At 33.2% G+C, this 16,030-nt stretch overlaps 2 protein-coding genes across 2 annotated transcripts; both read left to right on the top strand.

Annotated features, from left to right (window-relative positions):
- The first annotated feature begins 467 nt into the window (after nucleotides 1-467).
- Nucleotides 468-6,581, top strand: LOC119631862 (ras-interacting protein RIP3). The gene is made up of 3 exons (XM_038024393.1): nucleotides 468-2,169; nucleotides 2,253-2,457; nucleotides 6,508-6,581. The coding sequence occupies exons 1-3, from the start codon at nucleotides 508-510 to the stop codon at nucleotides 6,546-6,548; spliced, it is 1,908 nt and encodes a 635-aa protein (XP_037880321.1). The 5' UTR covers nucleotides 468-507; the 3' UTR covers nucleotides 6,549-6,581.
- Nucleotides 6,582-9,713: 3,132 nt separating this feature from the next.
- LOC119632042 (THO complex subunit 6) lies at nucleotides 9,714-10,874 on the top strand. Its single transcript, XM_038024726.1, has 2 exons — nucleotides 9,714-9,899; nucleotides 9,962-10,874. Exons 1-2 carry the CDS (start codon nucleotides 9,757-9,759, stop codon nucleotides 10,863-10,865), a joined length of 1,047 nt encoding a protein of 348 aa, XP_037880654.1. The 5' UTR covers nucleotides 9,714-9,756; the 3' UTR covers nucleotides 10,866-10,874.
- The last annotated feature ends 5,156 nt before the right edge of the window (nucleotides 10,875-16,030 follow it).

Raw genomic sequence — 16,030 nt, 5'->3', positions numbered from 1 at the left:
GACGGTGATGTTGATGCTGATGCTAAGCGTGAACAATCCCTGTTGCTTTGGAACAGCATCAGCACGAGCACCAAAAATATATGTTGGCAGAAAGAAGAAAGCACAGAAGAAAACTTATAAGAAAACAAAAACAGAAAAGAAAAGTTTATGAAACAGCAGAAAAAAGGCAACCAAAAGCAATTGCTATGACCATTGTCTCATGGGTAAAAGTGCTTAATAGCTCGACTGCCTGCCTGCCTGCCTATCAACATTAAACATTAAACTCTTGAAGTTAGGCTAAAAATAACTGTTATGTTAAATGTTGTCTGACCGTTGGCAAACAAAGACGTTTTTCGAAAAAAGTAACGCGGACTTAAAGATTTAATAAAAGGAAAAAAAAAAAGAAAAAAAAAAAAAAAAACAATTTTATATGTAAGAAAAAAGAAAGAAAACAAACGAGAGTTATTGGAATTTTAATTTATTGCAAAGAAAGTGTTGACACAACAAAGAAGCAAACAAAATAGAAAAATGTTTTTAGAAAAATTAAAATATTTGCTAATAATCGTTACCTTAAGCGTTCATATTGCTAACACCGTTAATGTTGATAATGAAGAAGAGAAAAACTCCTCATCAACGCAATTAGATAACATTCACGCACATCTCGATATAAATTCCACAAATATGAGAGAGGGACGATTAATACATTTAACAAGGAATCCCGGTTTCGCTATGAGACGCCGAATGCCAATTAAAATTATACCTCGAGCAGACCACTACCCCATCGGTGGTAATCTTAATCCTGTTAGACGTTATCCGTTAAGATTTGTCCAGGGTGTGGGTGGTTCTGGACCTTTACTACGTTATAGCTATGAGTCTCCAAAAAGTTCAAAATATATAAGTAACAAGGGGCAGTTCTTAAATAATGGTAAGGTCAGCGCCTATAGGCATCAACTTCTCTCCCTGCATCCGAATTCGCTGGCAGCAAACCCATCGCAACAATATTTGCAAAATTTTAAAGCGTCGGTGCAAATCAATTCTAAAGCGGCTATACTTGGTCATGGTATGCATGGTCAGCAAGAGAGCTTTGCGAAATTGATTAAATCGCAACAAGCGGCACAAAATCCATACTACATAGAACCTCAACAGCATCCCATACCTGATCAAGAGAAAATGTTAAAATATAATGAACAACATGAGAAATATTTACAACAGCAGCAACACTTAACCGCCCGAGATCCATTGGGTTATTACAAGCAACAACAGCAGCAACAAGCCCAACAATACTTCGGACAGACAGAGCAGAACGCCCAAACCACTCCGCCAGCACCATCGACGCATACTTATTCGGTTTACGAGGATAATGATATGACAGAATTGCAAAACGTTAATTATTTAGCCACAAATCAAATCGACCTGGAAAAGGAAGCTCAAGATTATTTGAGATTTATGAACACAAACGATTACTTTGTACCACGGAGAGAACCGAACTATAAACAGTTAGATGAGGAAAACGATAAACGTCAATATCAACAAGTAAAAAAGCAAAATCAAGAGCAACAACAACAACAACAGAAACAACAGCAACAACTACGACAACAAACACAACATTCTTATGGACAGAAAAAACAAGTTTATCACTCCTTACAGCAGCAACAACCACAAAAGCAACAACAGCAGCAGCAGCATCAACAGCAGCATCAACAACAGCCGCAAACGCAGCAATCAGCATTTGTGAAACCCATAAAAATATCAAATCTATACTATCAAGATGACGCTACCGGTCCAATTCAAGCTTCTACGGTAGTGAGAACCAGTTATTCAACCGGCTATAAGCAAAGCCAGATAAAGCAGACGGCAGCGACAACAGTTGCCACACCACAAACCCAAGCTGCCCCTAAAAATGTTCATAAACAGATTCGTTACAGTAGTCGAACACCGGAGCCCATGCGATTTGAATTTACAGAACAAGATGCCATTATAAATGGCGCAACGTACACGCATGCTCCGAAACAGCAGCTAAAATATAAAGCTATACTAAAAGCAGTTAGCCCAAGATCCCCCCCAGCAGTAGAAAGTTCTACAACCGCTACTACATTAAGAACTGGTGGATATAATGAAATTCCTAGTGAACACACTCATAATGACAGCGACGACCCTGAAGATGATGATGACATGCAAGGAGAATATTTGGTTAGCCATTAATTAATACGCATAGCATATATAGCATATATATTATTAGTTTCATATGAGAATAACATCTACTTATTATATAGAATGTATATGGTCGCCAACCATTGGTCGGCATAACGAGCAGTACGACGGAACATGCACAAAATGATCAGAAGGATACAGAAGAATATTGCGAGCGCATATGCGCAATAGTGGACGACGAACATGAAGAAATTGTATGCGGTTCCGATGGCTATATGTATACTAGTGAAGCTCAAATGGAATGTTATGCATCATGTCTACATATCGGTAAGTTAATAAAAACATTATCAAGAAAAGTGTTTCGACAACCAAATACGTACATACTTGCATACCTAGTAAGAAATGCTCTTTGTCAGAAGAACACAAAACAAATTTAAATTTCGTTGATAAATATTTACGATGACTAGCAAAGAAAGCATTTGTTGCTTGTAGTTTTCGTTACAATTCGCGTATTATCTTTTAGTAGAGATGTGAAATACGCGACAATCGAAATATTTGAATACTTGACAGGCTGATGGATTAAGTGAAAATGGCCAACGGTAGCTAATTATAAAATTAATCGTTAAGATAATACATCGGATTGATGTAGAAAAATCTTTGAAAAGAAACAAAACGAGTAGCCGAGGAGGCTAACTCGACTAACAACTCTCACGGGTCGTCGTCGCGCTAGCCTCAAGCGTGATAGCCTCAGTCGCTATGCTAGTGCTTTAAGACACTAGTTCTTAGAATTTATTTCTCTGACTAAATTAATTATAATGCTAATAATAATAATAACAATTAAGAAAGTTAAATTTGGTGGAGGCCGACACTCGCATACCCACCATTACCACGCTTTTCGCATTCAACTCTCAAAGTTGTTTTATTTGATACCCATGTCGTTGGTATTATTAGGATAAAATTAATCGCGCTGTCTACCATATCTACTTTAGAATTAACCCAGTGTTAGGCGGATAATATACATTTACTTGAGGAATAGTTTTAAATATTCCATCTTGTTTGCGATATAATAAATAAGAATAAAACCTCAAAAAAGTGAAAAAAAAAAAAATTTAATCAATTGTAACTTTGTGTGGACATGGCCGAACATTTTCAGCTTTGCACGTGAAGGATGGAGTGTTTCGTAAAGTAAATGTGGAAAATATCAGCCTTCGAACTTTTATATTTTCTTCGTTCAGTTTATGCTCCACTGCGGGCTTCTGCTCTAACCAATTTGACTCGTTTTCAATACCTACCTGTGTGCAAGAACTTTCACTGCTTCTGCCAAATTTTAAATTGATATCTTCATTTTTGCGTCCAGGAGAGTGCCAACAAGAAACATTAAACAGACGGACAGATACGGTTTAATTAGTTCAGAATTTCACGCCGATCAAGAATATGTACACACTTTGTAGGGTCTCCGAGGCTTCCTTTTGGACGTTACATAAATTATGGAAAAAAAAAAACAAAATGATTATCCGTCCATCCTTCAGCGGTGGGTATAATAATAATAGACGAAAGGAACAGGAAGGAAGGAAGGAGGATTTGAGAAGAATAGTTTGAGAATATGATTTAGTTTTTCATTCACTATTTTACGTATTCGTCGAATTATATCTGTTACGAAAATGTGAATTTCTTCTTTGATCTTCTATGGTATTTCATTTACCAAAAGTGTTTGTAAAAAAAGATCAATAGTTTCTCGTTAACTGAGCAATTAAATGAAATATTGAAATATTTTTTTTTTGAATTAGTTAATCGGAAAAACTTTAAAAATTAATCTACAAATTTCTTAGCATGAATCCTAAAAAATGTCTAAACTTTGTGTATATAATAAGAAGAGGATTCTGCATAGTCTGGACATATATATATATTTGTTCATGTAAAGATGATGGATCATTTATATTTATCAACCAACCAACAAAGTCCACTACTCTTTCGTAATGAAAGAGACTTATGAAGTAAGTCTGCAATAATTTGCATTGAGCGCTAGACTTGAATACCGTGACATCTCTTATATGAATGCGGAATAATATCGAAAACTTTTACAGCCCATTGCTACCTATTATAAAAGCATATATAGTTTACTTTACAACGGCAATCTTTAGAAAGATTTATTTAATCTTTTTGACTTAATTGAGTCAGGCAACGGTTTTTTACTGAAACTATTATAATTATAAGAAAAGGACGGACAGATTGTCGAATGTAGCCAAGTCTAGGCGAAAGTGCATAAATTGGTAGACTTTTCGATCGTCCGATGTAAGTTGGACCAATGAAATGAGAGAAATATTCTTCCACAAGATTGTAACAATAATTTTACAACTGAAACAAGTAAAAACAGTATAGTTAAACAAGGACCACAATTAAATACCCTGCAACACTTCCTTTACTACAGTTTATTATTCATATATTTTTCAAAATAAGATGTTAGTTATATGGGAAACGGTCAAAGAAGTGAACCGATCCAAAATATTTTCAATAGCGTTCACATTCGCGGAGAAAACATTGCTCGGTGTATCATATTTCGCAAAAACATTTTAAAAATTTACGACCTGTAGGCTGAATAGAAGAAATCAAGAGAAACAAGATGGACAGACAAGCTTAGATCGACTGAGAAAGTGATCATCAAGTTATGTAGTAAGTCATTCTGAATCAATCAGCGTCATAAAAGGAGGACCCATCTCAACTCCTTCTGATTGTTGCATAAATCTGCACAAACTTAATATACCCTTTCACCACAAGTGATGTAAGGTATAAAAATTACTTAATTCACGAGTATTTTTTCGATCCCTGAAGTGATTTTATATCCTTTAAACCCACGACTGCTGTAACTTTTCTATTTCACTCCTCTCCGCTACTCTTCCATAAATGAGATCATTGCGAATGAATAGCATGAAATGAGTCCAAACATTACCATTGAGAAAACTATTACTTTTTTTCTTCTCTAAAAGTTTTGCTTCCGGTTAATCTGAAACGCTAGGTTAGTATTCCCAATATAGTTACCGCTGTTGTAAAGAAAAAAAGTCATCATATTTCAACCTTGACTATTAGATTGAATTAAGATGGTTGAGTCATCTGGCAACTTAAAATGCATAATAAAAGCCACATGTTTCTTTTATACAGCATATCGGTCAAGAATGCCCGGGGTTACATAAAAAGAGCAATTTTTTTTTTTAAACTCGTTTTCGATTCATCAACATAGTCTCCTTAAAAAGTAGTATAGCCAATCCAAAGTTTCTCCAGCATTTCGGCACTTTTTCTATTGGATGATATCTCATATATGCGCGCTCAACGTTCACTACCTCAGTTATGATTGGAGTGGCTGTAGATAACTTCGCCTAAGTCTGTCTGTCTGCCTACTTTTTTCCGACAATGAACTTGGTAAACGTCACTTTCGTGAGTTCTTGGCCATAGGAAACAAAAATTTACAGTTCAGACTTTATTACTCGATTTTCTTCTTTGATGCAAATAACGGCCGTTGTGGGCCGACATGTAGAATGCGAAGACTGGAATAGAAACTCAAATTTCAATTTATGCAATTATGTCAGCGATCCGATAAAGTATTTCATTTGTTTATTCCATTGCAAGCAAACACCGTCTCCATAGGGAAAAAACCCTTTCCATACCGAAATTCTTATTCAAAATAGAGAAAAGGTTGACAAAGATAATGGAAAAAAAGAAGGAAATCGATTTGAAGTTTCTAATTTCAGTCGAAAATAAATCCGTTTTGAAAATGAAACAAAATCTAAAAAAAGTGAACAATAAGTAACCGCATCCTTTTAACCAAACCGCTAAAGCTGGCAGATTTATAAAAAAAAAAGAAACATGATCGCCATGGTGAGAATACTTTACCAAAACCAGCAAAAAGATGCCACTGACGCTCCACGTTCTGATGGTCGATCGATGAATGCTTGGGAAAGTCGATGGAATTCGACAAGAAGTTGAGCAAGGACGGCACTGACCAAAAACTGCTTTCGAACCATTTGTATAAGGGCATTCACACAAAATGAATTTCGACATTGGGACATTACATGAAAGAACAGTTAAAACTAAATTTCAAATACAGATGAAAATCGCTCGTTTAAATTTTTCGCTTAGAAATCCTAGACGTTTTGCAAAGATGATACAATAGCAAATAAAATTTACAAAAGCAATTGCGAACTCTTATCTACAAGAATTGCAAACGCTTGCTGTAATAAGAAAAAGAAAAAAGTATTTGAGTTTTGATAAAGGACATGCCACGCACTTTTTTCTTTGTTCTATTTTCTCTATTTTATATAAATAAATATAGTATTGATGTTTCACATATACTGGTTTAAGTATTCTCGTTTTTTTTTTTTTCAGATGTTACGATATTAAGCAAAGGGTCGTGTACTACAAGATAGACCAGCTAAAACCATGAACTTTCGGAATTTGTTTAACTAAGTGATTTTTTGTTCTCTATCCATTTATTCCTATTTTTGGGTTTTATTAAATTAATTAAAAAAATAAGATATTAATATAATTAACATAAATAACCTTTTTAAAAAATATATATATATATATTTTTTTTTTTTCAAAAATAACGCTAGTCGATTTTACAGTAAAAGAGATAAGTTACTGTAACAGCTTAAAAAAACGAAATGGAAGGGAAGGTGCTAGAGTAACAGTATTCGACTATATTATTTAGCATTTATTTAAACAATAAAACAAATAACAAAGTTACATGCGGACGGAGCCGAATCGGACATACAAACCAGCATTAAAATCTTTAGCGCTTCAGGATTTTATTCATTGTCATAAAAGGGTGAATGAAATAAAACTTGTCTATCACCTAGGATTGCTAAGAAATCTAATCTAATCTCCCACATCGTAACGTGCACGATTAATTTAGAATTGATACACTTAGCTTGTCGGATTCTACTCTCCAAACCCTTTTATATGATACCCATATCGCTGGTATTATTTTGAAAAAAATTATTTAAAAATAATTAAATCGTGGTATGCACCAAATATATCGCAGTATTAACGCATTTTTAAACAGATAATATATCTTCATTTGGGGAATGTACAAAATAGTTTTAACCTTTTTATCTTGTTTACCTTATGATTAATAAGCATAAAATCTCGAAAAAGTGAAAAAGAGGAAATTTAATCACTTGTAACCTAGTGTGAGCATGGCCGATTTTTTCCAAGTTTGCACATAAATAGTTGTGTTTTGTAAAGTAAATGAGGAAAATTTCAGCCTTCTAGTTTTTATAATCTACGAATAATAACAAAAATCCGCAAATATTTGCTTGTAAAAAACGAACTATCGTTCAGTTTACGCTTCACTGGCGGCTTGTACTTTGATCAAGTTGACCCATTTTCAATATCAACTGCAAACGTGCAAAGACTTCCAATCTTTCTACCAAATTTGCAGTTGATTTTTTCAATTTTTCAACCAGGAGAGTGTCAAGAACACGCGTCACACAGGCGGAACGACGGACAGACATGGCTTCATCAAGAATGTATATACCTTACAGGGTCTTGGAAGCTTTCTTTAGGTTGCTGCAAACAGTATGACAAATGAGTATACCCCCATCCTTCAGTGATGGGTATAAAAAAATATTCATGAATTCGTCTGCAACAATTTTCATTCTTGTTTACAGTGTATTTTGAATGACACTCTCTAGCGAATGATGTAGAGGATTTCCGATTAAAAAAATGGATTTGTTTTTATCAAAAATTGGACTTTCTCATTGAATCGCAAGCAAGTTGCAACGTGCATATCATAGACATGTTAACTAGACTTTTTTTTTTGTATCGCAATTTGCATTAGCTACTTAATCGCAGAGTCCTCTTGTGCTGTCTTTCTTTAGTATGTCTTAAAAATATATATTTTTTTTAGATCGCAAATTAAGCTACATAGAACACTTGGGAGTAATCATATAGTGTCGCCTTTGTATCAACCGTTTTTGCCAAACAGCTAGATACAAAAGCGGGCACTGATTATGTATCTTTAGTTAATTTCTCTTATTGAACGGCGTACCTTGAAAGCCATTTGGTTGTGAATTATGTATGGCTAAATAAGGGACGAATTTGACATTTATTTGTTTATTAGCAAACCACATCATACAAATATAAATGAAAAAATAAGAACAATACAAAAGTTTTGATAAAATGAAATGCGGCACGGCAAAGAATTACAACTTTCGTCCAAGTGAGTTCGACAGTGGCGAAAATTCGGGTAAATTATATTAGTTTTCACTTCTTTTTTTAGATTTTCTTTTATTTGGGAAAGTTTGTATTGTGAACTTGAACTTTGAATTTTATAGCGTTTAATTTCTATTTTCTATTCATTGACATATGAATTTACCTATACGGAATGTATATTTTAAAATTAATTAGAAATCAATCCTAGTTTTGTATTGTATTGACAAAGGCCAAATTTTTAATTTTCACGAAACAGCTTAAAGCAGATTTATTTCTTATATTTTATTTCCTCACTTATTTGATGCAAGAGGGAGGGCTCTAGCGAAAAATCGACATGGTCATTAAAGGAACAAGAAAAGCACAGCAAGAAGATACACTACCGTCACGAATGACAAATTTTCTATAGAAAATATAGTATCATTTCTCATACAACAATAGCAAAGGTGCTCTGTGCAACGCTTAATAAAATAGACTAGGCCTGTTCGCGATGACACCAACATATCAAATACAGTGATGGATTTTTATTTGTTGACCCTTTGCGCTTTATCAATAATAGCGACGGTACATGATATTGTAAGAATAGAATCATGATGAGCTTTCGTGATAGACAAGTCTTAATTAAACAATTGGAATAAAAACCGAAAAAAAAGAAATTAATTTAGTTACCTTTTACAAATTTAAAATTGATTGTCTTAGTTTAATTTTTTGTAAGGAATCAGATTCGTTTGACGCTTATTTTTCAATTTTTGGCTGTTCTTGTAAATGCAACACTAAACAAAGTATACTAACTCTGAAAAACTCGCACCTATAGTGTACACATATAGCAAAAAAACTCGAAAACGAAACTTAGCTGACTCCAAACGTCTGCAGAAAAATTTTTGTACAAAAAAAATGTTCAGTTCCTAATAATTCTCAGAAATAATCGTTGGAAATATAGTATTTTGGCATAATTTATGAATTTGAAAAATTCTGACGAGATGAAACCTTTGGATCCCGCTCAGATAATCATTTAATCTTTGTTTCAAAGAATCAGCCTTCATTTGACATCATGGTACATTTTAGGAGTGTTTGGATGAAAGCTGACGAAAAATGGTAATCTGATGTACAAAGTTATTGTGGTATGTTTAAACTGCATAGATCCATCGGCGTAAATACAATGCGGCCTAGTGTATATTTTATAACCTTAGTAATTTCATATATACATTTCAATTTATAAATTAATTTCTTCGCCAGACCTGGGATTGTAAGCGCCACCTTAATCCGCATGAAAACATACAACGAATCGTATTCAACAGTTGAGAATTCGGTAACAACTCTGTACTAACAATCCATTACACACAACAGTATCAAATCACAAAAATAAGTGCTCATAAATTGTTCTTGCAAGCTATATGCCTGTTTTCCCTTATCTTATTAAAAATGTCATCCATAATACCTCCAAATAATCCTTTAGAAGAATATAATATGAAACGTTTTTATAACTGTGTTTTATCTCAAACATTATCCGCATCGGGCAACTTTTTATTTGCCGGCAATCGATTTGGCGATATATTTGTGCAGAAGTACGTGTTTATATTCAAGAACCTCAAAAGAATTGTTTAAACATTTATTCCATACTTTACAGTATAGTTGATACACAAAACGCCAACGAACCTCGCGCGCCAATTAAAATTTATTCTCAAGGAAAAAATGTGGAAATTAATAGTTTAGCGTTTCACATTGATTTTCTGATCGTGGGCTCTATAGGTATAATTTACGGCCTAATATGGTTAGAAGAGAAAGGAGAATTAATCAATAAGCGATCGTGGGAAGTGAATATACCTCTAGAAGTGAATGCTATGGAAGTACCTGATGTAAATTGCATGTGCTTAAGATCTTCCACAAATCGTTTATATGCAGGTTGTGGTGACAACGCGGCTTACGAAATTGATTTAAATGATGGCCGCATTATGCGCGACTTTCGAGGACACGAAGATTATATCCATAGCATTTCCGGCATAGAAGACAAAAATCTTTATACTGCATCTGAAGATGGTACGGTGCGCTTTTGGAGTTTGGAGCAAGCGGAATCAACTAATATGATAGCGCCATATAAAAAGGATCAATTAATGCGACCGGAATTAGGCAAATGGTTGGGTTCGGTGGCTTCGAATGGTGACTGGTTAGTATGTGGTGGTGGGCCTAAATTATCATTATGGCATTTACGAGCAATGGAGTATACGAGTGATTTCCCGTTTTCTGGCAAGATACATATATGTGATTTCGTTGAAGACATGATCTTCGTAGGCGGTGAACATTCAAATGCTCAATTTTATGCTATGAACGGTCATACAAGAGCAGACATTAAAACTGACAATACGACAATATACTCAGCGGCTTTCAAGCTAGAACCCCAAAGATTTATGTCGATCGCTGGATTCAGCAATTGGCTTTCGATTTTAAATGATTTTCGTTTTCTTGATAGCAAAATTGAGCTTTATGTGAACAAGAATCAAACTAATGTGGATAATGAAAAAAGAAACAAATAAAAAATAATTTTTGAAGTGAAAAAATTTCGGATGTTAATTGTACCAGTAAATATTTCGTATATAACATTAGATATTTTGATCTCAAATGCTTCCAAAAGAGATCGAACGATTCCACTAAACTTTTCTAAATTTCGTGTTCTTAACTATATCATTTATTTACATTAAATACTTGTCCTCTAAGATTTCCTATTTACGCTTCATTAAATAATAAAAGTCTACCCCTTGCCTTATCAGTTGTTTCGTACTTCTTCATCAAATCATTCAAATGTATTAACTATTCGGCTAAAAGCGATACCATAGTTTGTAATGCCAGCCCGTAGATGTAGCCGTTATTGTCTTCCGGAAGTAAAAGTCTTTCCTTGCCTATCAGCATTTTAGATTTATTTTGTTTAGGTTTAGGTTGATAGTAATGAATAAACATACTGAAATTTTAAATAAATCTTAAAAAATCGCTCAACTGTTAACATCAATACGTTTCGCAGTCTTTAACAAGCATGTCCATAGACAAGCAAACAGAAAATACGTACACTATTCCCTCTGTTTCTAAAAAGGTACTCAGTGATACACCAACAGATGATGCAGCGTATCAAAGAAGAAAAGACTCAGTGTTAGCGCCTTTGCCCGAGGCTTAAGAAAAATTATATAATGATAAGGCTCAGACAAATTATATAATGATTGGCAGGCCTGGAAATTAAAGTGAATACGGAAGTACGTAACATAATGAAAATATCACTAGCCTCCGTCACTACGTCACTTTTTCTTATTTATTTATAAATTGGGATAGGGTCCCGATTCATCTAGCGGGTACAGATACGAACACAAAGAAAATAAATACACTTAACTGTTTCTTACACGGTCTTTTTTTTATATTTAATTGATAAATGGAGATGGACTAAGCCAATAGATTTGTGGCTTATATCTCCTATTCGCTAAATATTCGCTCACTTCTTCATTAGTAGTTGGTTTCCTTGTTTATCTTGTTTATCAGAAACGAGACCCAGCTGTTATTTTTCGAATTTTGACAGCCACAATTAAGTATAAATAAAAATTTGCCTTTTTTTCTGCTTCTTCATTTATTCTTGAACGAAAGAAACAAAATTCACACGAAAGTTGTATGCGATCGCGACGAAAACGTTTTTCAATCATCTGCTTTTTGCGAACGAAATAAACATTTAGATACGTGATTATCGTTTCCGCTCCCTTAAGTCGACTAAAATCCACTTTATAAAAAATTTGATATAGTGAAGCCAAAATTCCAGCCTCTCCAATATCAATTTAAAGTTAAAATAAGCGTTTTAACTTATGAAAATCATAAAATTAAATATAAAAAACAAGATTCACCCAAGTGAAGTTGGATTATTAATATATATTTTTTTTACTATATGCGTTGCAGAAACGCATTATAATTATTTGTTATATATTTTTGCATTTTCTTTCAATTTTTGGAAGTTACGTCCTTATACCATTGTTAGTATACGAAATTGCGTAATAATACGCTTTTCGTCACAAACGCAAAGCTTAATGTATTTCGTATTCTTTCGATTCGCGTATTTGAAAAACAGATTGTTATCTTGACGGACGTACGTATAATTTATTTTCTTTCATGTTTCTATACAATTTGTTTCACTTATTGTAAACTACTATAAAATAAAAGAAGAACTAAAAGTAGACTGTTTAATTTTTGAAAAGCAATGAGCAACGCTTTCTTCCACTGAACGTAGACGTTCAGAAAAAATAATTTTTTGAGGACTACAAAATTCGAAAAATTGTAAAAAAATAGAAAATGTTAGGAAAGGTAAGTAACGACCATATAAAAAAAATCCAAAAATTAAATTGCTAAAGTCGGGTTAATAGACGACTGTGATGACTCTCCAACTTGAAATTGAGAATCATCGTTATTCCCTGGAGAAAGGACGTTATTTAATTGGTAATGACAGCCGAAGGGGAAGGAATTAACTCTTTTTCTAAAATATAGAATTATATGGCAACAAAAATTAATTCAATTTTCTTTCTTTCCAAGTTTTTCAATTTAATTATCACAAATCGTGTTTGTATTATATTTTTGTTACGTTATTTAGGTTGATGCGATGCAAATTATACCTTCGCAAGTGTGAATATAGAGGCTTAGCTAGAACGGCCATTTCACAAGAAACTGGATATTCCCCAATTAAACGCCATATTGGACTCGAGCATAATATTTCCAAATTTTTTCGTGGGTGGCTCAGCCTTTCCATTTCCTGGAGGGGCTATTACCTTAAGACAAAAAAACTTTTAACATTCGACTTTTAAGCGCAAAGCAAGTTCTATAAAGTATTTTAAATTCCTAGCTGCACACTAGAGAATCCTAACAAAGGAGAGAACGCATAAATGCTTCTTTAGTCTGCAATTTTTGTTTATTATATAAATTTGACCACTTATATGAAATTTTGAAATTAAAGAAATTATTTTGGTAACCTCCGTAATTCAATTAAATTTTATGACGCCATCGAAATCCCTCACTTATTTTTAATAATTGCTCCACAATTGGAAGATTACCTCTTAAAATAACACTGTTATAAAAAAGTTTAAAAGCATCTTTTAAAACAATAGGTTACTGCCTATTATACCAACCATTGTAAAAGTATATTCATTTTATTTTTTTCGATAATGCATGTAACACCCAAAAGGAAGCTTCAGAGACGCTATAAAATATATTGTTATGAATGTATGGTTGTGTAGCGCCTGGCATTGTATTGCATTACGAAATGCAATACTCAGCGAGGTGAGGTGTGACATAATTTTTATTTTTCTTTTAGCAAAATGAATTATGCTCAATTTGCATGACACACTTCACAGTGGATGCATATACCTATATGCGATCACACCACACCCTTAACGATTTAGAGAGAAAACGTCTTCAACATATCAACAATTTTCTGTTACGAAAGCAAATTTTAACGCTAGTTCTTAATTAATTAATTTAAATAAATTCTTATGTATTTAGTTTATATAGTTTTTAATTATATTTGGTTTATAGTTTTGCATTTCTAAATTTGTATTTTTATACTTAAGTAGATTTGGTTTGAAAGTTTTCATTTCTTACAGTTTTGTATTCATAGTCTTAATTAGATTTGGTTTACAATTTTTCATTTCTTAAATTTGGTTTACTAAATCTTTATAGTGTTTGAGATGGCTTTTATTTGTATTGTTAATTGTTTTGTTCTTGAGTCTTAGATAGGTAGTTGTATTTGGGTGGTTTAGTTTAGGTTAAGTTTTGTAATAATGGTGTTGGTTTCTCTTTTATTTGTTTAGTTATATCCCCTTTATTTGTCTTTCCGATATTTCTCATTTCAATGTTAATCTTCTGATGTATTCTTCATATATTCTTAAATAATCTTCATATATTTGTCGTCATTGGGTGGGTTTAATACAATGCTGTTTTATTTTGTTATTTTATGTATGCCTTTGCTATTCCTCATTTATATGGTCATATCCCCTTATTTATTCTTTCCAATACTCCTCATTTTAATATTCTTTGATAATCTTTATGTGTTCTACATCTTCATTTTATTATTCTTTCTATTCTTCACATATTCTTCTTATATTCTTTGATACATACCTTATCTTCATTTTAATATTCTGTCTAATACTTTGTCTTCATTTTAATATTCTTTCTATTTTTTATATATTCTTATTTTTATGCATTCTTGGGAGCTCATCAGATCAATTTTTCCGAGGGCGTACCACAGTAGTCTGGATATTCAGTTGTCCTTTTAAACTCCTTTGCACGTTAACTTTGTGTATTATATAGAGGAACCATTAGTAAATGCAGTGTGCAGACCGGATATCCTCTGCCCACCAGCATATTGTAACAGAAAAAGTTATATCCCCTTATTTCAAATATAATGTTATTTGTTTATTATTATTATTATTTTTTTTTTTTTGTTTAGTAAGCCTTTTTAACTTTATTTTTGTTTTAAATATCTATTCTTTCTATATTTTAATATTCTCTGCATCTATCTAATCTTCTTAATGTTAATATTTTTTATATATTTTTCATTTATATATATTATTATTATTATTTTTTTTTGTATTCTTTTTGTTCATTCTTCTTTCTATTTTTTTTTTTTTTTTTTTTGATATATTTCCTAATAGTGGGTAGGGTGAATGTTGTTTTTTTTTTTAGTTGGCACGGAACTGCTGTCTATATATGCATTCCTTGATTATCTTTTGATAATCAATGGTTTTGACGTCGTCGCCAAAAAGTAGTTGATGGGCGTGTTCGAAGTCGAAGGGGGTGAAGAAGGATGTGCCGTGTTCTGCCTCGAAAGCTAGAGTGCTGTCCTCGGGTGGGATCATTGTGTGGGCGGGTGTTATAGGAAGTGTGTAAAAATTATTTGTTATGAGTTGTAGGTGACTGTAGGAACGATTGTGTTGGACGGGTTTTATAAGAGGTGTGTGTCAGGAAAATTCGGCCTCAACGTGATCTGGGTTTGCCAGGATCTAAATATGTTCCTCAGAAAGCGACGGGATGGGTGCAGTATCGGTGTGGCAGAATCGCCATGTAATGAATCTATGGTTGGGTAGCGTATGTTTTCTATTAAAATTTTTGTTACTGTTATTGTGATAATTCCTGTTTTGATTATTGTATCTTTGCTTATTTCTAATGGGATTACTGTTGTGATATTGATTTCTGTTGTTTTGGTTAGTGTAGGAGTTTTGGTTATTGTTGTGGCGATTGTGTGAGTTTTTCTTTTGATAATTTATTTTCATTACCTGTGAATTTATTTGCTTCGAAAAAGGTTTTTAGTTGCGCCGCAAAGATAGTGGGTTTCATGTAGTCGTCGAGGCCGTTTTTGAATATGGTTAGGACGTACGTATCGTTGATACTAGTAATGATGGATTATTATTCGTTAGTGGGCTTGGGGCCTAGTTCTTTGATTTGAAGGTAAGTTAGATCTGCTACTACATTCAATATTAAACCAGACAAGGCTACGTCTAATAGAAACAATAATAATAATTCCAATACCAATAACTACAACAGCAATAATAGAAATTTCAACTATCGAAATCGAAATAATAATAACAGACATCAAAGAAACAACAACCAAAACAACCGCGTACAAGCAATAGAAAACTAGGGAAACGGATTTCACCCGGATTCCTTAACGATGCCCCTGAATTCG

The sequence above is a fragment of the Glossina fuscipes genome, unplaced genomic scaffold, assembly GCF_014805625.2.
Source record: "Glossina fuscipes isolate IAEA_lab_2018 unplaced genomic scaffold, Yale_Gfus_2 1, whole genome shotgun sequence".
Classification (NCBI taxonomy): Eukaryota; Metazoa; Arthropoda; class Insecta; order Diptera; family Glossinidae; genus Glossina; species Glossina fuscipes.
Note: the sequence above shows the minus strand (reverse complement) of the source record. Positions and strands in the feature narration are given on the sequence as shown.